We start from the raw sequence: 24,912 nt of genomic DNA on the forward strand, positions 1-24,912 counted from the left end.
CTACCTGTTCCCCTGCCTTCCCTTAGTTAAATCCATCAAGTCACTGGCTATGTCATCTGTGCCATATGCATGTGACCTTGCATTGTATTTCCAACATCGCTTAACTAGTTCATTTCTGAACTACCAAATTACTGTCTCCAATCATACCCTGTTGTACCTTTCCATTTTCCTGCTCACCTGCTCCAAGGAAAGGATTCTTCAGAATTAATATATTTCTGTTGTTGTTCCATAATACCCCACGTCCCTGTGTGATCTTGCTCCTCTTCAAGTGCCCCATTCTCAAAATTGCTCTCCATCTACTCTTGCCATATCTGTGAGCTATCCTTTGCTGGTCCACTTCAGGTCTTTCCCTTTCATTGTCTCTCTTTCAGCCCTGCTACCCACATATGATCCTTCCTTCCTCCATCTCCATCTCTCTCTGCTACCCCTGTGCTGTTGGACCCTTCAGATGTACAAGACTTCAAAATAACACAAACGGTTGTTTGTATGAGATGAAACTCCAACTCAGATATGCCTTGCAATGGTCAAGAATATTCATGGCTAAAAAAAGTTATATGCTAAGACAAAATTTACCATGCTTAAGGACAAAAAAAAAATATTTAATGATATCTATGCCAAGTATATATTGAAAGAATAAGTTTCATTTCCTTATGTCAGAAATAAGGCACGCACAACTAACTGAGCAAGATGAATCCTCCAATTTAACAAAAAAAAATGGTCCACATGTTTAATATATGATGGAAGGGTATGTAGTATACACTTTGAAGAAGCATCTAAAGATTGACCTGTTTTCTGGTATGATAACCCCTTCTTAGGCAAGGTACTATTCTGCTGGACCCACAAGGTGTTTGTGCGTCACAGAAAGAACAGTGAATTTTTGTCAAACTGTTAAAAGAAATGTTTTACCATTCACTAGGCATATCATTATTTTCTTAGAATTGCATGACTACATTAAGAATGAGACAAATGCAATGCAGTTCACAATAAAACTGAGTAATTCTTAAAACTTTTAATTATAAAACCCTTCTGGTGTTGATAATGTGTTCTTGTTTATTTGCATGTCTAAAGCAATCACATATGAAAATTACTGCACTCTCTATGTCCCCTGAAAATCGTGCACAGTTCCTAAATGTGCTTGATGAACTCTGCATAAGCAAAAACTCTATTACTTTCTGAGACTTTAACCACCGGTCAATAAAGTGGAGCATCTATACCATTGATGTAGGACATGACCGAAAGTTCTTAGATTTAAAAAACAAAAAAATCCCTGGACTAGACTGATAACAAACCCATGAGAGGACACAATGTTCGTGGTTAATCAGTTGGTGCACTGGCTCATATTTGGATGTTATTGGTTTCTGATGCACCAAATTAGTTCCTCTAACAATAGAAATTGATAAAGGAAGTCAAATGTTGTTCACCACCCAGGACAGTAAACATGAAACTCATGGTTAGAGGGCAGAAATTTCCTTCTTGAAAGGTGAACTTGCCAAACTTTTAAAGCTTTGTTCCTAAATACCAGAACAGAGTTTGAGCAGTTGGGGAGAACAACCTGACCTACATGTGCATGTAATCTGTATACCCTCAACAACATAAACAATATCTATAAGGATGTTTCTTAACAATTATGGTGAATGTTGCTGTGAACAAACTTGTGTGGATTGCAGTCATGTGAGCTGTTCCAACAGCAGTCGCAAGACTGTTTTTTTGTCCAGTGTTAGTAGTGATAAGGAAGTGTATGCTGGCAGCATTCAGGGAATGGACTCAAATAAAAACACTGTTAACACAGTTTTTAGCAATGGTCCTAGTTTGGTTACTTCTAACATAAACAATTTGTGGGTTGCGGCACCTGTTAGTCGCATTGATATTTGGTTAAAAAAAAGACTTTTCCTTTGCAAACATTATTTTCAAAACAAGGGTTTCTGAACATTCTGAACATCTTTCCCTTGAAGGGATTATTTTAGAGTTTGAAAAGAAACTCATTAAATTATGAGGTTTGCAACTAGAAAATGCATATTCTTATGAGTATCTTCACCTAAGGATTGTCCCACAAGGACTGAGAATTTATAAATTTCCCAGTGGAATGATGTAATATTCTGTTTTTTTTATTTGGAACCTCTCTAAGGCTAAAAACACAACCTCTATGGGACCAGACAACAATCTGGGCTATGTTCTACATGGGTTAAAACAGGAATTAGCATCACCATTGAGCACACTTTTCAATCACAGCCTAAGTATTGGCTTCGTCCCAGCAGAATGGAAAACAACTACCATCATCCCTTTGCATAAAAGGGGTGCATTCCTGGACTCTAGGAACTATAGACCACATTAGCCTGACCAGCCTTATTTGCAAGGCTATGGAATCTATCATCAAGGACCTTATTAACAAAGATATAGGAAATCTCCAAAAGCTTGACCCCACCCAGTTTGGCTTTGCCAAGGGGACATCATGCCTGTTAAACTTGGTGGACTTCTTTGAGACAGTCAGCAAAGCCTTAGACAAGGGCAAATCTGTGCACACGGCCTACCAAGACTTAGCTAAGGCCTTTAACACAATCTTGCACTCAGGCATCATTGGTAAACTTACCCAGCTGGGTATCAACCTATATATTATCAGATGGGTTGCAAACTGGCTCACTGATAGAACTCATACAGTCAAAATAGGGGACTCCACCAACAGACCCATAACCAGTGATGTTCCACAAGGATCGGTTCTGGATCCCCTACTGTTCGGAATTTACTTCTCCAAAGTATAGGCTAAAACTAAAGGATAGTGGCTGACAATGTTTGCTGATGACTGCAAACTGGTTGTGATCACTGAAACCCCTAGATGTCAACATACTGCAAGAAGGTCTTATGCAAACTAATGACTGGTGCCAAATTCATGGTCGTAAACTTAATGCAAAAAATTGCATTATCATCCCCTTCGGCAAGGGTGATGTTCCTGCCAACTACCACATCAATAGCAATACCCTAAGCACACAGTCAATGGTGAGAGATCTGGGTACACAGGTTGACAGCAACCTTAACTTCAATCACTATGTCTCCACAATGGTAAGAAGGGCATATTATATTGTTCATCTCATAAGTAAGGGCATTGTCTCCAGAAAAAAAGAAGTTATAACCCCCCTGTACTCTTCCCTCATCAGGCCAATAATAGAGTACAATGCTCCCTTTGGTGTGTTCCCAAACACCTGCAGCAGTTGGAGAGACCATAAAGGTTCCTTACAAAGAAAATTTGGGGTCTTCAAGATCTGTCTTATTGGGACAGACTGAAATCACTGTCACTTTACTCTGTGTCATACAGACTGCTCAGACATGACCTGTGCCTTGCATACAGAGCAATCTCTGACCCAGCCTAAATGGAAATGCTGCACATTTACAAGTAAAATGGCAAACACGTCACTCTCTCAAAGGACTTTAACCTGGTATGTGACATCAACAGAACTTGCTGGAGAGACAGATTTGTCTCACAGAGGTTGCCCCACCTTTGGAACAAGTTTCCTATTCATGTTAAACATAGCCCCTCATTGGCCCTATTTAAGTGTAATTTGGATGACTGTATGGGTAACCAGAAATTTGCCCTGGGGGTTCCACCTCTGTCCCTCTTGGATAGGAGCAATAGGTGCTAATTTTAGTCTCTGCTTGAACCAGACACCCTTGGGAACACAGGCTGAACTTGGCTAGGCTTGTAAGGGCCCTGCTGCCATTAGCGTAGTAACCTCCTATGATTCTATGATATGTTTGACCAGCAGGGTTTTAAATTAATGTGCGCCATAATTCAATACAATGAATACAATATTAATTAGCTGTTGGCTGAGGTAAACATTTTAGATTATATAATTAAGGAAGACTTGTTTTTATTGTGTAATGCTACATATGACCGTGTTTTTATTAAAGTTGACAGACACTGTGACAGTATAAGAGCCTTGAAATGTAAAAAATTAGTTAGGGACACTAAGTAGTACCATAACAAATAGGCATATCCTATTAGTAAAAAATTTAATAACAAAGGTTTAAACATTCTGGGTCCTGTCATGAAGTTTATCCAAAATGGGAGGGTTGTGGATTCAGGATGGTGTGGATTTAATAACAACATACTGAACTGGAGAGTGTATATTGTTGTACCCCCCCCCCCAATATTCACTTAAAATTTGCCACCATTACACATATTGGAAAGAATAGCCAACAAACCCGTAGAGTGGAGGGGGAACAATAATGACAGGTTGAAATGAAACAAGAATGGGAGATGAAGGGGGAGGGGAAAGAGATGGAGCAACTAACAACATCTCACCCCCCACAATAAATGACAGTATATACACTGACCATCATGGGATCATGGTTACACACATAGGTTTTCATTTTACACATTTTGAAAAGGGGTTTACCTCTATTCAAAGCAAAAGGTTTGATGTAATGGATGCTGGTTTAGAAGTAAAACTGCTCACAAGAAAATTAAATATAGCTATTCAGTTTTCAGGAACCAAAAAGCCTTATAGAAGTAACTCTATAAAAAGGACGATTGTTTACAATCTCGTACTACACTCCCTGATTTACACCTATGAAAAGGTCTGTATGACTGACATTTACAGGTTTGACCAGTGTAGAAATATAACTTGGAAAGAAAATCTTTCCAAATATGAACAACCTCTTATAGGGCCACTGATGGTTGACAAATCCCCATGTATCATGAAATCTAACAAGGACAGAGGTTTACTCATATTTAATTCTATTGACTATTTCCGTGCGATTTTCAAGATACTTCGTAATGAAGATACATATTCCAAAGTTTCCAGGAATGAGGTGAACATCACAATGTGGAAGACTGATTTACAAAAGAAGGATAATTTACTTCAGAGCAAGATTTCTAAATCTGTATTTAAAATTTTAAACAACATGAGATCCTGATCCCGAACATTTTTTGGATACCAAAAATTCACAGAAATTTTCTGGAACCGTCTTTTAGATCTATTGTAGTTGCCCAGTGTTCAAAGACTCATCCATTATTTGTTTATATTGATAGGGATGTTAAAGCAGTTATTGGGTACAGTTCCCCATACATTAAAACATTCTTGGGATTTCCTTGTAAGAACTGGCAATAGTCTATGGCAAAAAATATTGGGTTTCTCACTGTGGATGTTATAGATTATTTATCTATATTAATAAGGACAGGGTATAGATTTATTTCATGAAGATCTTCTTACTTGCAACTTCCTTTCTATTAATGTGATGTTTTATTTTTGAATTTATGTATATTATTCTTGGAAACAATTTTTTTTTTTTTTAAGGAGAACTGTAACAGCAGGAAAGAGGAGTAACTATGGGGGGCATGAACCCCTGTTTTTGCAAATGTGGTTATGTTGAGTTGGGAAAGGAAGCATTTGTTTTCTTCCCATTTTTTTCAACACTGTAGTCTATAGTTGTTTTTTTTTTTTTTTTTTTGGTTGATGTATTTATCTTATGGACTGGACCACACAGGATTCTTTTTGAATTCATTCAGTATTTGGAAAACAATATTCATTTCCTTAGCTTCACATACAAGTTTGGTACCAGTGAGATAAATTATCTAGGCACATTAATTACTAAAATGAATAGTGGTTTTCCATCTAATATTTCTAGGAAACCACCTTTCAATAACGGGTACCTTCATTTTAAAAGTTTCACTCTATGTCCTTCAAAAGGGAATTGGTCAAAGACCAGTTTATAAGACTAGCAAGGATGGCTTCTTGAAGTGATGTTTACATCAATGAAAAATACATTTTTGAAAAGCTGTTTTTGACAGGGGATACCATAGAAAATTTGTGAAGAAAATCAGTTAGGAAGCAACAAAAGCAAGGCAAACTAGGTTTAAGGCCCTGTTAGGGGTGAGGTTAACCGGCGACAGCCCTGTGGTTGCTCCAGAAAATTTAGAAGCAGAAAACAATTTTGAAAAAGCCCTTGTCTTGCAGTATAACAATAGTGCCAAACACATGAAGGACATTATTAAAAATAAATGGAGTATTTTTAGGGTGACTAGGTTAGTACACAGAAGTATGGGTGACCATCCCAAGTTTGTTTACAAAACTGCCAACAACTTGAAAGCCTTATTGGAAATAAGAAAATCTGGGAATGATAAGGGATTGTCAAGGATACCTACAAATGTGGATATTGTAAACGATGCCCTTTCATTATAGTGAGGGAACAAGTTAAGTTGGATAAAGGTTTTCAACCCATTCTTACATTACAAAGGGGCACTGTGGAACTAAGGGTTTGGTGTATTTAGTGAAATGTTACCATGCCCTTGTTTTTATGTAGGTAAATAGGTAAAACTGAAAGACCTTTAAGAAAATGTATTTACCAATATGGGTATGCCATCAAAAGAAAACCACCACTAGTGCCCTTTACAAACACAGTGTACAATGTGAGAATTTTATCAAGTTTGTTTTTGTAGCCCCAGATTTGAGGAGTGGCTAGTGGAAGACCAGGTTAGAGTTTAAGGAGCTACTGTAGTGACTCCGATTGAATGCTCCTCGTTTCCCGGGTTTGAATGAATGCATTTCAATCAATTCAGTTTTAAAACTATGGGCAGATGAACTTTGACATGGATTTTTAAATATATATATTTTCCTTTTTAATAATACAGTATTTTTGTTTAATGAAATGTTTATCCCATTTTTAAAATGTCAACATTTAATTTTTATGAATTATATGAGTTGACTTTGTTTTTGTCTCTAAATACTGATTGGTATTTTTGGGAACCCTACTTAAATGTCTTGCTGTCACAGTATTAATTAGTTCTGATGAAGTCCATTTTTATGAAGGATGAAAGTGCTTAACTTGTGGTATTTAATTTGCTTATGAATAAATTGTCTAAACTTATATTTGAGTCATTATTTTGTTGTGAGGACCTATTCTGTGCACCTTTTTGTGGTTACATCACATATGTTATTTTTATAACTATCAGTCTAACATTACATAAATTGCCCAATTCCTGCCTTCCCTTAAACTTAATCCTCCTCCAGAACATCATGCTACATGTATCAATCCCACAATTTCCATTTATTTCTGTGTAATTTGCTCCTTCCCTTTTCAAATGAACCCACTTCCAGTTCTTTTATCTCTTTTGCAATATTCAATACTTCTTTGAATACAGTTGGTTTATACTTTGATTTCCATTTTCTAGTAATTGCTTTTTTGGCAACCACCAGAATTAAACTTAACAAGGTCTTCCTATGTCTAGTCAATTCAGATTCTGTATTCCAGATCAAAAGAATAATTTCCTTAGTTGCATCCATTTGCTCACCCAATATTTCTGACTGAATGCTTTGTAGGGAATTTTAAAAATCTGCCAACTCATTACACTCCCAAAATATATGTTCCCATTTACCACTTTCTTCCACATCTATCCTCCAACATTTGCCATCTACCTGAGGAAAAATTCTTTGGAGTCTGTTTGGGGCAGAAAAATACCTCTACAAATACTTTCAAGCAAATATCCTACACCTTCCAGACTTTGTTGCATACTTAGGAGCCATATATGTCATTCTATTGTTCTCTTATAAATTGTTTATCCAATCTCTCTTACAAATCTTTTCTAACCACCTCTGATTTATTCATACAGTTATCATGCAATATTTTATATGCCCTACTAATTATAATTGTATAACAGCTATTTCTGTTCTAAATTCACTACCAAGCAATTATTGATAAAAAAGACAATGCCTGGAAAATATATAAATAAATAAATAGATAGATAAAATGTATGCATTACAAAATTATAGGCTTCTCAGAAATCTCATAAAAAACAGATACGTGCTAACAAGAAACCATATATTACTGGCCAACAAAATATCCACCAAAATAACATCAAGTTTTTCTGACAGTCCTTAAAGTCACTGCTCAGGTATTGGGCAAACCTCTACCCCCCAATCCACAACAACTAGACACCCAGGTAACACTGCAACTCAATTCAACACCAAGTTTGCAAAGTCTGTTTTGACAGTAACCAAGCAAAACCCCTCAGTAACTCAAACTACTCCACAACCACACGCCACCAAGATACTCTTTAAATGTTTCTACATCATTTGGTTGACTTTTCCAAATAGCAAAACTCTGATCATTGAAGACCAGAGGATCGAAGTCCTGAAATGAGAAACCTAAGGAAAATAAAATATATAACACTAACACTTCTAATTTCACTTTTTTCCAAGGGGGCAAGCCCCCCTGCACACCCCACACCTCCTGCTACTTAAATATACTAACTCCAAGATCGCACTACGGTGAAGAGAATGGTAAAGTTCCCGTTCTGCACTGTACAGAGATCTCCATTCACAGGGAGTGACATTTTTGGAACTGCGATCCCCTGGTCTTTGATGATCAGAGTTTCGCTGTTCCGAAAAGTTGATCAAATGAAGGGGACCCCTTTAAACTTGATAGCGTCTTCACCTCAACAATAAAAAAAAAAATACATACTAAAACTGAAACTATCCTCTTTGGCTGTTGGCAAGTTACCAGCCAAGTCCCTAAAAACAGCAGCAGAGGCTATAGCACTCCCTGTCTCCATACTAAATAATAGATCCATTAGAAGAGAACCACATCCCCAACACTGGGAAATTATCATTCATTAAGATCCTTCCATAGAGAAGGAAATTCAACAGGCCTTACCAGCTACTTCCAAATTATTATTCAACCACCCCTATCCAAGATATTAGAAAAATGTATTCACACCCAGCTACTCAAATACCTTACAAACTACAGTCTACTCTCCTCCACTCAACATGGCATTCAGCCTAACCTAAGGAACCTAAGGAAATTCAACAGGCCTTACCAGCTACTTCCAAATTATTATTCAACCACCCCTATCCAAGATATTAGAAAAATGTATTCACACCCAGCTACTCAAATACCTTACAAACTACAGTCTACTCTCCTCCACTCAACATGGCATTCAGCCTAACCGCAGCACCACTATTACCCTTCTAAACTTCAAAAATATAGTTAACTCAGAAACAATAGAAAGTTACTCTCAGCAGTCTTCCTGGAACTGTTAAATGCATTCAATATAGTAGCACACCAAACACTCCAGGAGCTAGACTCTCTAGGCCTTAATATCCTATCATTAACCTAGTTCTATAGCTATTTGTTCAATAGGAAACAAGCCATGAAATGGCATCAAGACTACTCAGGTTTCCTCCCTGTAACAATCAGCATCCCTCAGGGATCAACTGTAGGCCCCCTACTCTTCAATTCCTGTATCAGTAACCTACACTCTGTCAATAAACAAACTATCCTGGTACAATACACAAATGCCATACTCATCTGCTCATCCCAAACACTAGCCTCTCTACATGGGATGTCCCTCCCCCCTGGGCTAATGATCAAGGGCCTTCAGTCCTCACTACTGACACCAGCAAGGGACATTCACTTAGAACAAAGACAGATACACACAGTGTTTCCAGATACAGCTCTCTGCACCAAGCACAATTTCCCTTAAGAACCCACAGAGAACACACTCCCATTCTGGGGCTGGGTTTCTCTCACCAGGCCCCAAATAAGACTCCACACTGATGACAGCTGTAGAGTCAAGTCCTCAGCCAAGTATTCAAATCTAAGTCTTCCACCACCCTCACTGTGAAACCAGTGTTCTGTGTCCCTGCTCCAAGTAGCTGACACAAACACTTTTTGAGATTTGATTTACACACATATACATACACACAAGCTCACGCACGCTGGGGATACGCTGGCACAGATTTACCAACTATGCCCCCTCAGCCCAGACTATAAGGTAGATACTGCCACCAGAACACTCCAAAGCCAGCTACTCTAAGGCTCTTACAAGGGTACCCAATTATACTGAGTAAGATTAATGCTAATACAAATAGTAGTGGTTGATCAATGCAGCAAGGCTTTCAGGAGTGGCCATAGTGTCACCAAATAAATATAAGTACTCTCAAAGGTTAAAGTATTCACTAAAAAACATCCACAATGAAAAGTTTAAATATATTTAATAATAAATAATAAAATAATATGAACATACTAAATATCTATTTACAAATCTATTTACAATAAACTCTAGAGTTTCTGTCACAGGAAATATTAAAAGTAACACCGAAGGAAAGATTCACACAAATACAGAAAATCAATACTTAACTAATCTCACTATATTTTCCTGACAGATCTAAAGAATTTCCATCCCCTAGTTTACTTACTGACCAAGGCAAGATGATGTAGGTGAGTGTTCCTTCTTTATCAGGATTCACAAACAGACTGCCTTGTTGGATTACAGAATGGCTTCACATACATCTGGCCATCTGACTTCTGGTTCCCAAACTACCCCCTTTACTAGAAACTGAACCAAAATCTAGCACATATGTGTCAATATGCACACATATAGAGATTTGCTGAGATATTTTTAGCATCTGGAAGCTATAAAACTATTTAAAAAATGTTCACCCTTCTATGGTAGCAAGTAGTTCACCCCTAAGGACAATACAGTAGCATTCCTAATCCTGGTTTTCATAGACATTTTGTCTCTGGCTGCAATCAGAACTGTGAGATACAATCTTTATGGCCTAAACCAGGTAATTTAATTTCAGACTATTTTTCAAAGTTAACTGGACTGAGATTAACCTCTTCTCTTCCCATATCCTCTGTTATAATACATTCATTTCAACAGTTACAATACAGTCTGACATACAAGTGTATTTCTTTTCTGTCCAGCAGGATCCACTGTTGGTGCATTTTTAGCACAAGCAGATTTTCAAATACATTTTCAACACAAGCACCTGTACAAATCAGTTTGATATACAAATGGCATTTAATTCTTTACAAAACTCCAGCTAGTTATGCTGGCATATGTTATTCATCCACTGCCCTACTTCTCCTTGCATAGCTAGCAATATCTCACATTATCACACAGGTCAACACCTAACAAGCCTTCCTAGCCACTGAATCATGGCTAGAGAAATTAGATATGCTCATAAATGCTAAAAAAAATCTGATGCTTTTCAACCCTAAAAAACTACTCTGATTAAAAACAATCAATTTCATATCCAATTTGCCAATAAAATTAAAACAGAATGCATAAAATAAGCCAAACTCCTTGGAGTATTACAAATTGATAGTCTCAGAGAAGACCAACACCTACTACTGGCTATCAAGAATAAAAACTGGAAACTGGGATCCCTCTACAGAGCCAAACATTCCTTACTGATCACTCCACGAAAGCTGTAGCACAAACATACCTACTCCTGTCCCATGTTTAGAAATCTTAACACAACTATTAAAAGGAAACTAAAGGTAGCCTATAACAAAATTGCAAAATTTGCAACCAATAGCTCTCACAAAACCTATCACTGCACAGCTCTGAAAAACATTAACTGGCTAGAACATACAAACTACTTCTGTTACTCTCAATTTACCATAGCCCTTAAACCAATACACTCCCCAGAAAATTGTACAGTTCTAAAACGAATACTACAATTGAGTACTGCAGTCAAATAACAAAGCTCTACTATCCATCACATGATCTAGTAACAGTGCAGATGATTCATTGTACTCTAACCAGGTTGCAAAAACCTGGAACCAAATCTCCCCTGAAGTAAGACAGATACAATAAATAGTTTTAAGGTGTCACTGAAGAAACACCTATTAAACAACTGTGTGTGCACTTAAAGTACTCCAAGCTGTACCCCCAAACTCAGCCACACGTCTAATTATACTCTATAAACTCTATCTTTCTTTATTGTTGCGCTCAATTTCTTTCTTTTACACTAATAACATTACAATACACTAACAACCAACATGGGCCTCTACTACATTCTGTCATGCTTTTACATGTGTTACACTCCAGCCTACAAGCCAGTTCTTCTCCCCTGTAAGAATTTTTCTTCCAGCTAATGACTGATACATCTATTTCTTTCATACATGCTTTTATCTATTTATCCCAAACTCTCTATATGTAGTATCCTAATAGAATTCTTCTTTCTTTAAATACATCCTCTAATATAATCCTTTTGCATCCTGTATTATCCATCTTTACATATTCTAACTAAAATTCTCACTAGATATGTTAGATATTTTAAGTGTCAAAATTCTCTGTAAACAACTACCTTATGTTTCAATAACTCAAATGTGTGTGGAATGTACTCTGCTTAATCCAGTATAATGTGATATTACACAACTCACTGTATTGCCTATATTATGTTATATTTTTTTCTATTGTGTAATATATTTGTTCTTATCTGGAGCTTTTCTCCCTTGGTCTCCACTGAAAATGGGAGAAATCCCTGTCAGAATTTCCTAGTAAACAAAGAGAAATAAATAAATACTAATATCATAGGTTCATAAGTAAGTACTAAGTTACCTGCCCCTGTGGGCTATTTTAAGCTTAGCGAATTTCCCATTTTGTGTTCAAGATAACCTGTCCCATTTTGTTATAGATTGACCATACCCATCCCATGGTCAATAATTATATTTTTCCCCAAATGAAAATAACTGGGATCACACCATAGATCATTTGAGGGGACCTATGCATGGGATAAAGTATTTAGGAGCTGTATCTATCTGTTAGTAGTACAGGATCAGTTCTAGGGTAAATTTTCTGTCTCGCATCCCTAGATCTAAGTTACGCTTGAAAATGGACAGGGATGAACTTGGTTTTATGTGGACTGGGGATCTGTTCCATAGTAGCAGAATCCTCTGTAAAATACACCTGTCCTTACAAACCATTCTGTTGATATCGCAGACGAGGTTTAGATCAAAAGACAGAGTGTTTCTAATGCCATTTGACTAGCTCATGCATTAAATCCATCAGTAATGGATCAGAGGATGCCTTGTATGCCAGACACAGGTCACCTCTTAGCAGTCTGTAGGATACAGAGAATAGTGACAGGGCTTTGATTTGGACCATGTAGGAAATGTTGTTTAGGCCATGTATCCTTTTAGAAAGGTATCTCTGTAGGCATTCCAGTTGCACATGTCTGGAAAGATACATGCCAAAGGGGGTGACATTATAGCCAATGATTGGCCTAATAAGGGCTGAGTAAAGGGGGACAATGCCATCCCTAGATCTAGACACAATCCTTTTGTTTATAAGCTGTGCAATATAAAAGGAAATTTTTATAACAATAGACACATGTTGGTCAAACGTTAGGCCACTGTCCACATAGGTTCCCAAATTTCAAACAAATGGGAGATGACTTCCCATAGAATGCAATGGTGCTCCTAGCTTGCAGTCATCTGCAAACTTGCAAAATCATCAAATTGTATGACAGAATTTCAAAATGTATTTATAGCAGCATCACCACCCCATCCATTGTCACAGCAGTTAACTTAAAGAAAAAATTATGTTCTCACTTAGATAAATGTATAGAAATGGCAATTTCATCCAGATTGAAACTTATGAGAAATTTAAAAGCAAACCACTTTGGTGGTCCAAACACTATAAATAAGCAATGCAGAAAAAAAGGGAAAAAAGTTCCTTAAAGTATACAGCAGATGAAAAGATCCTTATATCAAGGACAATATCAGAAATATGACTAAAATCTGACAAAATGTGATTAGGTCTACTAAAGCACCCCATGGACTTAAGTTAGTGTTTGATGCTAAGCAGAATTACAAATTCTTCTTTAGCTGCATTAGGAAACTAAGAAATAACACACACAATTAAAATTGCTCTGAACATATTAATATTGGCACCTTCTACTCTGGCCCAGCAGACCTTGTCAACATACTAGCAACAAATTCATTTTGAATTTCACCCCAGAGATGACCTTCCAAAAGCACACATATCTGTATCTCCCAACCCCCATGTACTGAAGGTACTGCATGGGACTTGACAATATACCTGGCTGTTTAATAACCAGTAATAAACAATCCCTAGCAAAATCACTCATTAAACTGTTTAACCTGAATATAGACACTGGCTTTCTCCCTGAGGCTTGGCACACAGCTGTAGTGATACCACTCCATAAATGTGGCCTCAGCACTGTCCCCAGGAATTATAGGCTCATCAGACATATTACATATAATAACTGACCTGATAAACTATGATATTAAAAATGTCATCATGCTGGACCAGTAGCAACTGGCTATGTCAAAGGTAGATCCTGTCTAATGAATTTGGTTAATGTCTTAGAAAGGGTAACAGGCTGTTAACAGCAGTCATGGTATCCATATGGTGTACATTGACCTGGCCAAGGCATGTGACCATACCTCTCATCTGTACCGAATTCTTTGGTGTTTACTGATTTTGAGGGCAAAATAATGGGGTGCCGCAAATTCCCGAGTGGCCCCTTCAAGTCCCGATTTTTTTTTTGTCTTAACCAATGAAAGCCCCAAAGAGAAACAATATTTTAAATAACGGTAACAATAATAAAGCAAATCTCAAAAGATCAGTCTTGGGCCGGCATACTAACTATAGTAATTAAAGAAAAAATAAGATAGGAATTGTGGGGCACATTAAGACCGTCTCATGGTTGCATCTAAAAAGGTCACAGCTCTTTGCTCTCTGGAGACAGCAGCACTGTATAGTGCCATCGACTTCCTCTGGTCTTATACCTAGGCTAGTACAATACTGCCCAGGGCGCACATCTTTTTTACTGCTGTACCTTAGTATTGTCTCGACTGTCAACTGTTTTTTTTTACTGAGAAGAATAAAAGGGGACCAAAGAACTAGTTATTACTACAATTTGCTCATGCTCTTAACTCAACTGTTCAAAACAAAGTGAACATTTCCAGTCTGAGATAATGGCTTTATAACACTTCAGAATATTAAGTTTAAAACCAATGCTTACTGATTTGCTGTTACAGATTTCAGTTTATGTATAGTCTTGTTTTTCATTTCTAAATGACTGCAAGTGTTAGAAACTGTGAGACACCTCCCATATATTTTCCATGATGTTTAGTGCCACAGTTTAAAGGTGAGTGGCCGGGCATTTCGTGCAAAAATGTAGTTTATGCTTCTAAAGAAGCAGTTTGTGTTTTGACAACTTAGTTTTAAGAATAAGCTGGTTTATGAGCATGCCCAAACAACAAAATCTTTTTGGTGATATCGCACCCCTACAGTTCAAATTCACGTCGGACTCAGTCAGAAAGAGTTGAGTCAGAGTGTGTTTGGGCAGAAATACAAGCAAGAAATACTTGGTAAGCCAAAAAGTAATTAATTGTGGGTGTGTTAGGTAAATTGCTCTTTTGATTGAGAAATACAATTGTAATACTAATGTTAAGTTGTTGTTTTGATAAAGAAGGGCAGCAGAGGATGAAAATGTCCCAACCTGTTTTGGGAAATATTTCCATAGAAGAACAACCTGCTCTGTAGCTAATGGTATAGGGAAATCTGGTTGAGTAGGCGACTTGTTAACAAGAGTGAAAGGGGTATTTGCATTTAAAACTATTGACTTGCTGTGGGTTCTTGCTGATACTGCTACGAAACAAGAAGAGCACTTTCATGGATCTGTCAAATTTAAGTTTATATGTAGTAGGAAACGTTTGTTTAATATAGGTGTCCATCTCTACCAGCCTTTGTATTGGACTGCATTTATGAGAAAATCTTAGCTAAAGAAAAAGTAGTCAAAAACATTGATTTGCTTTGTATTATAGCTCGTTTTCGTCAGCAACATCCATTAATTGTACTGACCTGTGTTTTTGCAGTTGGTTCCATCCCTGTGATACTAAATTACAGCAGACAGGGAGGCACTCTTTCTAAGTAAGCTGCGTAAAATACGACTTATGAGCAAGTCCTAGTATAACATTCTTTTTATTGTGAGCTTTACTTCTCATCTATAGTTTCAATGTCACATTTAGACTTTTAGGGTTAGGAGTTTTAAGGTTAAGTGGTTGGATTTAGGGTTATAATTTTAGGGATAAGATTAGAGGTTACCTCTCAACTGAAGGTGCATGATTTTGACTCAGATTTAGCTCTGTCATCCTTAATCCATCTGAAAATTGGTAACATTTGGAGAAAAGTTGGTGATTTACTCTTCATAAATAATGACAATGATTAGAAGTTATGTTACTTCAGAAAATGTATCCACATTTTCATATTCTGTTAGTATCTTAATATTTTGTCTGTTCTTCAGTGTCCATTTAAATATTGGTATTCCACAATCCCATTGGAGTGGGTGGAGTTACATAATTATATATGCAAAGTATATATTAATCATCATCCTGATTTTTGTACAGTTGTACCTACTTTTTAAAGGCCTTTGTCTAGATTTTTGATGTTTCCAGGTTGAGAGGAATGCATGTAACACTATACTCCATGCTAACATAGGTAGCAAGTTTAATGCATTGCAAATAGATTCCTCTCTGGTAAGATGGATACCAAAATGACTAAAAGACAGACTCTACATGATGCGGGTGGCAAGTGGCAGGTGGTTCAACAGAGAGTTGATCAGAGGTGCCCCAGTGCTAGAACCTCTTTTATTCACCATTTACTTTTCTGATTTCCAGACCATAAACCAAGATCTCTGGACAACCACGTTTGCAGACAACTGCAAACTGGGAGTTATTGTTTAGCCCACCTCTGGTGCCAAAGCACGGCAGTAAGAACTTACACTCATAGATAACTGGTGTGCTAAAAACTGACTCGGATTAAATCCTTAATCTTTCATTATTGTCACTTTTGGCAGATAACCCCCCCTTTCAGCATGCAGCACATTCAGTACCCCCTGCCGAATATAAATGTTCATATGGACCTTGGATCTTGGGTTAATTTCCTCTCCTTTGATCATTATCAAATGACAGTAGTCATAAAGTCCTTCTGTGTAGCACAGTTAATTGCCAAAGGAATATCACACAGATCTAAAGAGATCATTATCCCTTTATATTCAGCATTGATTTAGGCCTATAATTAAATACAGTGCCCTCTTTGGGATGTACTTCAGTAGACCTATCAAACAACTAGGAAGCCCCCAGAAGTTCCTAGCTAAGAAGATCAATAATGTAAAAACCCTATGCCACAAGAAAAGACCAGAAGCACTGCACTTTATTCAGTATCTGATACACCCCTGAGAGGAGACTTATTTCTTGCCTTCCATTACATTAGGAGCATAGGTCCTGGAGCTCCACAAATCAAACACCACCACAAATACCAAAAACCAGGGATATAAATCTTCACCAGCAGAAAAACGGATGACTACTCGCAAATTTACCCTGGGCTTGACTGGCCTAGCTCTCCTCAAGAGAGGAGGTATGGTCTAAAGGTAAATACTGGCAAGGCATAAACAGTTGCAAGACTCAGCTACCTTGAATTTCATATAATCTTATGAGAGAATTCACTTTTTCCATGATACAGTAATCTTAGATTAAGTATACACATAAGTAGCAGGTGTGTGTGGGGGGGTAGTTCTTATATATACTATAATAACATTGTTTTAGCGTTGCTTTGAATTAGAAATGTGAGAAACTCTTGAAGTATATGTGAGCAACTCTTAATGTTACTTTAACTTTAGAGTTTTAATTCTCAAAGCTTTAGGTATTGCTGCTTTTTTTTACGCATTCACTAACAACGTAGAATCCAGTTTGTTGTATAACAAATATGTAACATTTGCTTCCTGCTCCAACTATGTATCACAGATACAAACCTTTCACCACTAAATTCAGCTAGAACATTTCCTAAGAGCTTATTTTCTAAAATGTAGGTAAATGCAGCATGATATAGAAAGAACTAGGGGTTGTTGTATCTGTGTGTGTGTGTGTGTGTGTGTGTGTGTGTGTGTGTGTGTGTGTGTGTGTGTGTGTGTGTGTGTGTGTGTGTGTGTGTGTGTGTGTGTACATGCATGCATGTGAGTGTGGGTGCTATAATGTTTCACTTTCAATAATTCATCACAGTCAGGCTTGTTACAATTTACAAGATTTGAGGAGTTTGCATATTTAATTAATCTGTTGATGTTATACATAGTGCAGAACCAACTAATTGCTAACATATTCTCTAAACATAAGTAAGTTCCTATATGTACAACTTAATTGTATATTTTTACTATATATAACAAACAGAAAATGGATACCAATCTGCATAGATATTAAAGGTTCCATTATTAGTAAATGCATTCTGTAGAATCCTTTTCTTTATTATGCTTACTGAGGAAATCTGCATGCACTTAACGATTGTTAAACACTTAACTTTTTCAAGATCCAGATTTCTTACTTAGTGCCACAATTCAGTTCTGTGGGAAGAATGCAGCCATTAAAATAATAGTGTGAACTTTAAATACAGAATTGTTAGAAGGAGCAGAGAAGGAATTCAGATTACTAAATATACAAATAACATTGTACCAAATCTCTTTTTTTTTTCAAAATACCCACAGAGTTGTCTGTTATTTAATTGTGTTGTTTCTTTTTCAGTTCCCAGCCAACCCCCTAGCAGCATCACATGGAAAAATCATGGTTCCCGAGTCACTATTATGTGGGATCACGTTAAGGCACATAAGAATGAATCAGCGGTGCAGGGATATAAGGTGATGTCAAATTATGTTCTCAGTTTGTAGAATGCAGCTACAGCTCGAATGTTCAGAGGGGCACTGTTCTACTTACAGTACGTTTAGTATCTTGTGACATAGTCAGAAGCTATGGCTCTTCAGCAGGTTTTTTGATCATACCTTATGCTGGTTCTACTGGATAACAGTCTCTTCGCAGGACCTGCTAGAAAGCATGGGGAACTCAACATTTTGAAGTAAAATGTCTGTGTTTACTTTTTCAGGTAAGGCAATCTAGTTATTGTGCTTCAGATTCAGGTATACCTCTCAACCTCTTAGAACACGAAATTTGGACAAAGTCATAAATATTGGGGGACAAAGGCCCAAAAATATGGACAATTTTTAAACAGTGCTCTTACAAACTTAGAAAGTTGATAGAATAAAAGGTTATGTTAGCATGAATTTTTTGAAGTGTATGAAATCTGAAATGTAAATGTCTGTCACTATTTTCTGACTTTAATCTTTAATGACTTGCCAATGATTTGCTAAAAAATTGAATTTTATGAAAAATGGACAAAAAATATAAGGTAAAAATCTGGACATTCTCCGAAAATCTGTACAGTTAAGAGGTATGGATTCAAGTTTGAGTTCTGTTATATTAATCAACAGCTTAAACTGCAGCATGAAAGTAAGAAAATCCTAATACTCTTAAGTCTGACCATAAAAGCTCATAAAAATTAGGTAACAGGACATTTGCCCCCTCATAATAATATCTCATATTCTGGAAGTGCTACATTTCACATAAATACTAAAACACAAAAACTTAAAAATGAATCCAGAGGAACTGATCCATAAGAACATATGCAACAAATTAAAAGTACTCAGTAATGTAAACCCTTATGTCACTAGATGGGTTGCAAACTGGCTAAAGGACAGAACCTATAAAGTTAAAATCGCTGGAGCAATGTCAGACTCAAAGCCAGTCACAAATGGTGTCCCACAGGGATCTGTCCTGGGACCCCTCTTGTTCGGCATTTATTACTCAGATGTTAAAGCAAACATGGGAGGGTTGTGGCTGACAAAGTTCGCAGATGACTGCAAACTAGGCGCCATAGTCGATACACCAGCGGACACATACATCCTACAGAAAGGCCTCACAGAAACGGACAACTGGTGCCGGAGTCACGGCCTTAAACTAAATGCCAAAAAATGTATAGTCATCCCCTTTGGGAAAAACAAAGTACCCACAAATTATCACATAGACAGCAAACCACTGAGTACGGAAAAAGTAATCAGAGACCTAGGGACCCAAGTCGACAGCGACCTCTCATTTGACACCCACGTTGCCAAAGTGGTTAGAAAAACATTCTACCTTGCACACCTCATTATGAAGGGATTCACATCCAGATCCAAGGATGTCATTGTACCCCTATACTCCTCCCTCATCAGACCCATGATTGAGTACAATGCCCCATTTGGTATGTACCTCACCCGGCATTTGCAACAGCTGGAGAGACCACAAAAGTACCTCACCAAGAGGATCAAGGGTCTCCAACATATGTCTTACTCTGCCAGACCAAAGAAACTCCAGCTCTATTCAGTAGCATACCACCTGCTCAGAGGTGATCTCTGCCTGACGTACAAGGCCATGTCCAATCAGGATCTGATGGATATGCTCCACCTCAAAAAATCCAAATCCATCAGGACCACGAGAGCTAAAGACTTAAACCTCGGCACAAGTATGAATAGGACATGCTGGAGGGATAGATTCATAACCCAGAGGCTTCCCATGCTTTGGAACAAGATCCCAGTTCATGTTAGGCAGAGCCCCTCACTGACTCTCTTCAAGAGAAATCTTGATGAGTGGATGGGAGATCGTAAGTTTACCCCAGGGGTCACATCTGTATCACTGCTAGACAGGGGCACAGTAAACTAATTCTATTATATAAGGGGGCCTTCATTGTGTCACTACTAGACAGAGGTACAGTATTCTAAATCAATTCTGTGCATTTTTGTGCATTTTTGTACCATTTCATAGGGTGGCGAAAGCCACATCACTATGGCTAGGCTTACAAATGCCCCAGGGCAGATAGCCTAGTACTAAACTATGAAACTATGAAACTATAAAGAATTCCCCAGAAATCAGTAGTTATCCTTTTTTTTATTTTAATTCAGACTGCTTGAGAAACCAGCAATACTCTAGCCAACAGTATTTAAATGTATAAACCTTGTCATATGATGGTGAAACACCAATAAAAACAACTCATATCAAAACATTAACTGGATCTTAAATCACATCTAAATAGACAAGTATACAATAAAAAATACAAGCTAATTTCAATTTCAGCATACTTTTTATACTAATAAAGCTGTTCAGCCTAGGTCTTGCATTTGCACTTTATGTAACCTGCCATAGCGTTATGTGCAGATGTACATATAATTATGTTTTACTTATTATTATGTCTCTGTAAATACCCATGCTGACTGCCTTATGTTTTTTAAACACCTTTATTGAATTATCCCTTGCGACATAGGCAAATTTACATTTATGTAAAAGTAATCAACCTGTATTAAAAAGTTCACAGTTACAAACATTATACTTGATATAACCTAAGCAACATTACATAAATTATTCAATTCCTGCCCTTTTTTTAAACAAGAAACACCTTTATTAAATGATCACTTATGACATAGGCAATCATTCATTTATATAAGTGAAAACAAATAAACCAAAAAAGAGCCCACACCAAAACCAGTAAGCCAAAAAAGAGTCCCACACCAAAACCAGTAAACCAAAAAAGAGTCCCACACCAAAACCAGTAAACCAAAAAAGAGAGTCCCACACCAAAACCAGTAAACCAAAAAAGAGTCCCACACCTTGGCTCGTGGTCACTATTCCTCTTGGACTTGGTTCCTGGTTACTATTCCTCTTAGACTTGATAAATGAAAACAAAACAAACCAACAAATTCTAGTTGCAAGCATTTTACATCACAAACCATACTGACATACTCCCAGTTGCAAACATTATACATCACTTATTATCTACCCAATCATTTTCAGTCAAACATTACATAGCCCATTTAAGTCCTGCCTTCTTTTAAACCTCATTCCTCCCCTATATGTATTGTTCCCACAATTCCCATTTTCTCCTATGTAGTTTGCTCTTATCCTTTTCTAAAGATCTCACTTCCATTTGTTTTATCTCAGTTACTATATTCACTACTTCTAGCATAGTTAGTTTAGATTTTGATTTCCATTTTCTAGTAATTGATTTTTTTTGTAGCCACCATAATTAGACACAGCAAGGCCTTACCATTTGTTTAATTCCTATAATAGCTCAGAAAAATGATCTCCCTTGTCACACCAATCTGCCCACCCAGCATGTCCAACAATGCATCCCACAGGGAATCCTTAAAAAGTCTACCAACTCACCACACTCTCAGAAAATATGTTCCCAATTACCTCTTTCTTCCCTATCACACCTCCAACATTAGCTGTCTACCTGAAGAAAAATTCTCCGAAGTCTACTTGGGGTATAAAAACAAAACAAACCAACAAATTCTAGTTGCAAGCATTTTACATCACAAACCATACTGACATACTCCCAGTTGCAAACATTATACATCACTTATTATCTACCCAATCATTTTCAGTCAAACATTACATAGCCCATTTAAGTCCTGCCTTCTTTTAAACCTCATTCCTCCCCTATATCTATGTAAACATTTTCAAGCAAAAATCCAAAATCTTCCAGATTTTGTTGCATATTTGGAAGACATACCTATAGCCTATTGTTTCTTTGTAATTGCTAATCCAATCTCTTCCCAACCCTTTCTAAACCTCTGATTGATTCTTATAGTTATCATGCAATATTTTATATGATCCACTAATTATTCCATTTTTAATGGCAGCTTTTGTTCTAGATTCTACTAAAAATTCTACCAGTGCTAGTCTTTCATTTAAGACCCCATATTTCTTACTGTTTGCCTATACCCTGATATCAGTCCTTGATAGGGAAGGCAATCTCTAACCTGCAGTCCAAATAAATTATTGGTATCTTCCCATTCTATCATCTTTCCCTCTCTAGTTATTTGCTCCCGATACCTTGTTTCCTTTGCCAGTTTTCCCCATGCTGACTGCCTTATTGGTATCATACAAAATGAGTGACAGTGAGTATTAATCTTCGCACAGTACCTATTTCTCATCAACCAGAATTCAGCATTAGAAGTAAGCTTTCCCATATTAATTATAAAATTGGTAAGGTAACTCAGATCTATAACTGGTGAGATCTGATCATGCCTATGAGCTGGTGCAACAGGAAAACGTAGACCTGTTTAAAGCATGATAATTGTCTAGTTATAATGTGACATCTCAAAGTATAGAAAATTGTTACCTTACTGTGCTTCCATGGTGGTAGCTAGCCTTATCTTTTTCCTCATGTGAGAGTGTGTGTGTGTGTGTGTGTGTGTGTGTGTGTGTGTGTGTGTGTGTGTGTGTGTGTGTGCCCATTCCACAGGTATCACTGAATGTTCTGTCAGCTTTTGCCCTTTTTATTTTCTTAGATGGGTACTTTCAATTTGGGAACTAGACAGCCCAGTCAGCTAACCCAGACCCAACAGATTCTTGTGCTCCTATCCAGAGAAGTAAACCTCCAACAGTGGAGTCAGTGCAAAGGAAGTCATCCACTTGGCCTTAGATAGAGGCTGCTGACATCACAGCTGTTTTGTATTAAGTGAGCAGAAATGTCCCTCATATCCTTGTCATTTTCAGTACATAGCGTGATCAGCAGGCAGCAGTTAGATAAGTGAATCTGGGTAAAAGGTGGAGTGTAGCATGATCATTTAGCAAGTGCTACTCTTTCTCTCTTTACCTGCTGGCTATTGTAAAGGGGACCTGATAGACAGTATTGCTAATGGCCACCTATATTCTGTCTGCCTGAAGAATATCCCTGCTGAGAGCATGTCACTGGTCTAGCCTGAGCATTCAGATCACAACAGACATCACTGTATGATTCTGTTCTCATCTTGGCTTGGAATACCTATCACAGTACTTATTCCTTTCCATAATAAATATCTTACAAAGTAAATGGTAGCCAAAGCACTACACTGCTGTCTCTATTCTCATCTTATTTCATTCAATACAATGAATCAGTCATTTTAATTTATTTATCTACTTGCTTATTTATTAGTTTTCCAACCAGATGGTCTCACAGGATTTATTATTTAAGATATGCTGTATTTAAGGCTTGAACTGTCAATGAATTATAAGAGACTAAACTGTACAGATTATAATCTCTCCTGACACTGGAGCATAACCCATGTTATAACTTTTCGAGTGCATGAACTGCTACATGTTTATAACAGTCAGAAATGTTTAGTGGGGGGGGGGGCAGAGCCAAGATGGCCAAGTGAAAGTAGCACCTGTTTAGAGCTCTGTAGAATTACTTTTAAATACAGGAAAATAATTTACTTATTGAAAAAAAATTATATAGTCTTATAGATATTTTCCAAGTTTTTTTTTTTATTTTCTCATGTTGGACAGGTTTTTATAAAAATGTTCCTACCAAGTTTATTTGGAGACTGAACTGCTGATTGAAAATGAGTAATTATAAACATTTTCATGCTGCCATCTCTTTGAGAAAGGACTTACAACTAGCAACATCAATTCTTCAAGAACTATCATTGAAAATGAATGGATTTTATGACAAGTTAGAAAACCTAAAATAAACTTTTCTCAAACAAACAGAGGTTTTTAAAGAAATGTTACAACATCAGCAAACAAAAAATTCTGAAATGGAGAATGCCCTAAATGACATAGATGGCAGACTGAAAGAGGAAGAAATACAAATTGATTTTTTACTAAAACAAAATACTTGGTTCTTAAATAAAATGGATCTGGAAAATAGAGAAAAGAGATGTAACTTAAGAATTGTTGCTCTCCTTGAGAAAAACAAAGGTGCAAACTTAATTTCCATTCTGAATTCTTGGCTTCCAGAAATACTAGACCTTCAAGAAGGATTGTCATATAATATTGAAAGAGCTCATAGAGCTATAGGCAAACCTATTTCACCTTCCTCAAATTCCCCACTGAGGTCTATTGTTATAAAATTTATATCTTATGCAGATAAAGAATTGATACTTAACACCATGTGGAAGAAAGCTCCCTTGAAATAAAAACAAAATCATATCAGATTTGATAATGATTATTCTTCAAAAACAATAGATCAGAAAAAAATACTGCTGGCCTTTTGTAACAGGATTAAGACAACATGGTTTTAAATCCCAGTTCCCTTTCCAATTAAAATAAAAATACATTTATCTAATGGAATAAGAATCTTTAATAATCTAGAAGAAACCTATATGTAAAAACAATACCCTACTACCTATAACAGAGGACATGGATTGGTCTTTTCCTTCCTTGAAAAGAACTTCAGACAAAAACTCATCGGTTGATATGAAGGAAAAAACAGACCCTATTTCAACTTAATCTAACAAAACTTTAAAGTCTAGAACTATG

The 24,912-nt window shown here is 36.9% G+C and overlaps 1 protein-coding gene across 2 annotated transcripts in view; it reads left to right on the forward strand.

Moving 5' to 3' along the window:
* CNTN2 (contactin 2) overlaps window positions 1–24,912 on the forward strand; it is a 907,647-nt gene that overhangs the window by 837,887 nt on the left and 44,848 nt on the right. For both annotated transcript variants that reach the window (XM_044076798.1, XM_044076799.1), the window contains one exon: window positions 18,325–18,437. In XM_044076798.1, the coding sequence (XP_043932733.1) occupies window positions 18,325–18,437 (113 nt within the window). The remainder of the gene's footprint in view (window positions 1–18,324; window positions 18,438–24,912) is intronic.

Source organism: Protopterus annectens, chromosome 7.part0 (assembly GCF_019279795.1).
Source record: "Protopterus annectens isolate FY-2018-M chromosome 7.part0, PAN1.0, whole genome shotgun sequence".
Classification (NCBI taxonomy): domain Eukaryota; kingdom Metazoa; phylum Chordata; order Ceratodontiformes; family Protopteridae; genus Protopterus; species Protopterus annectens.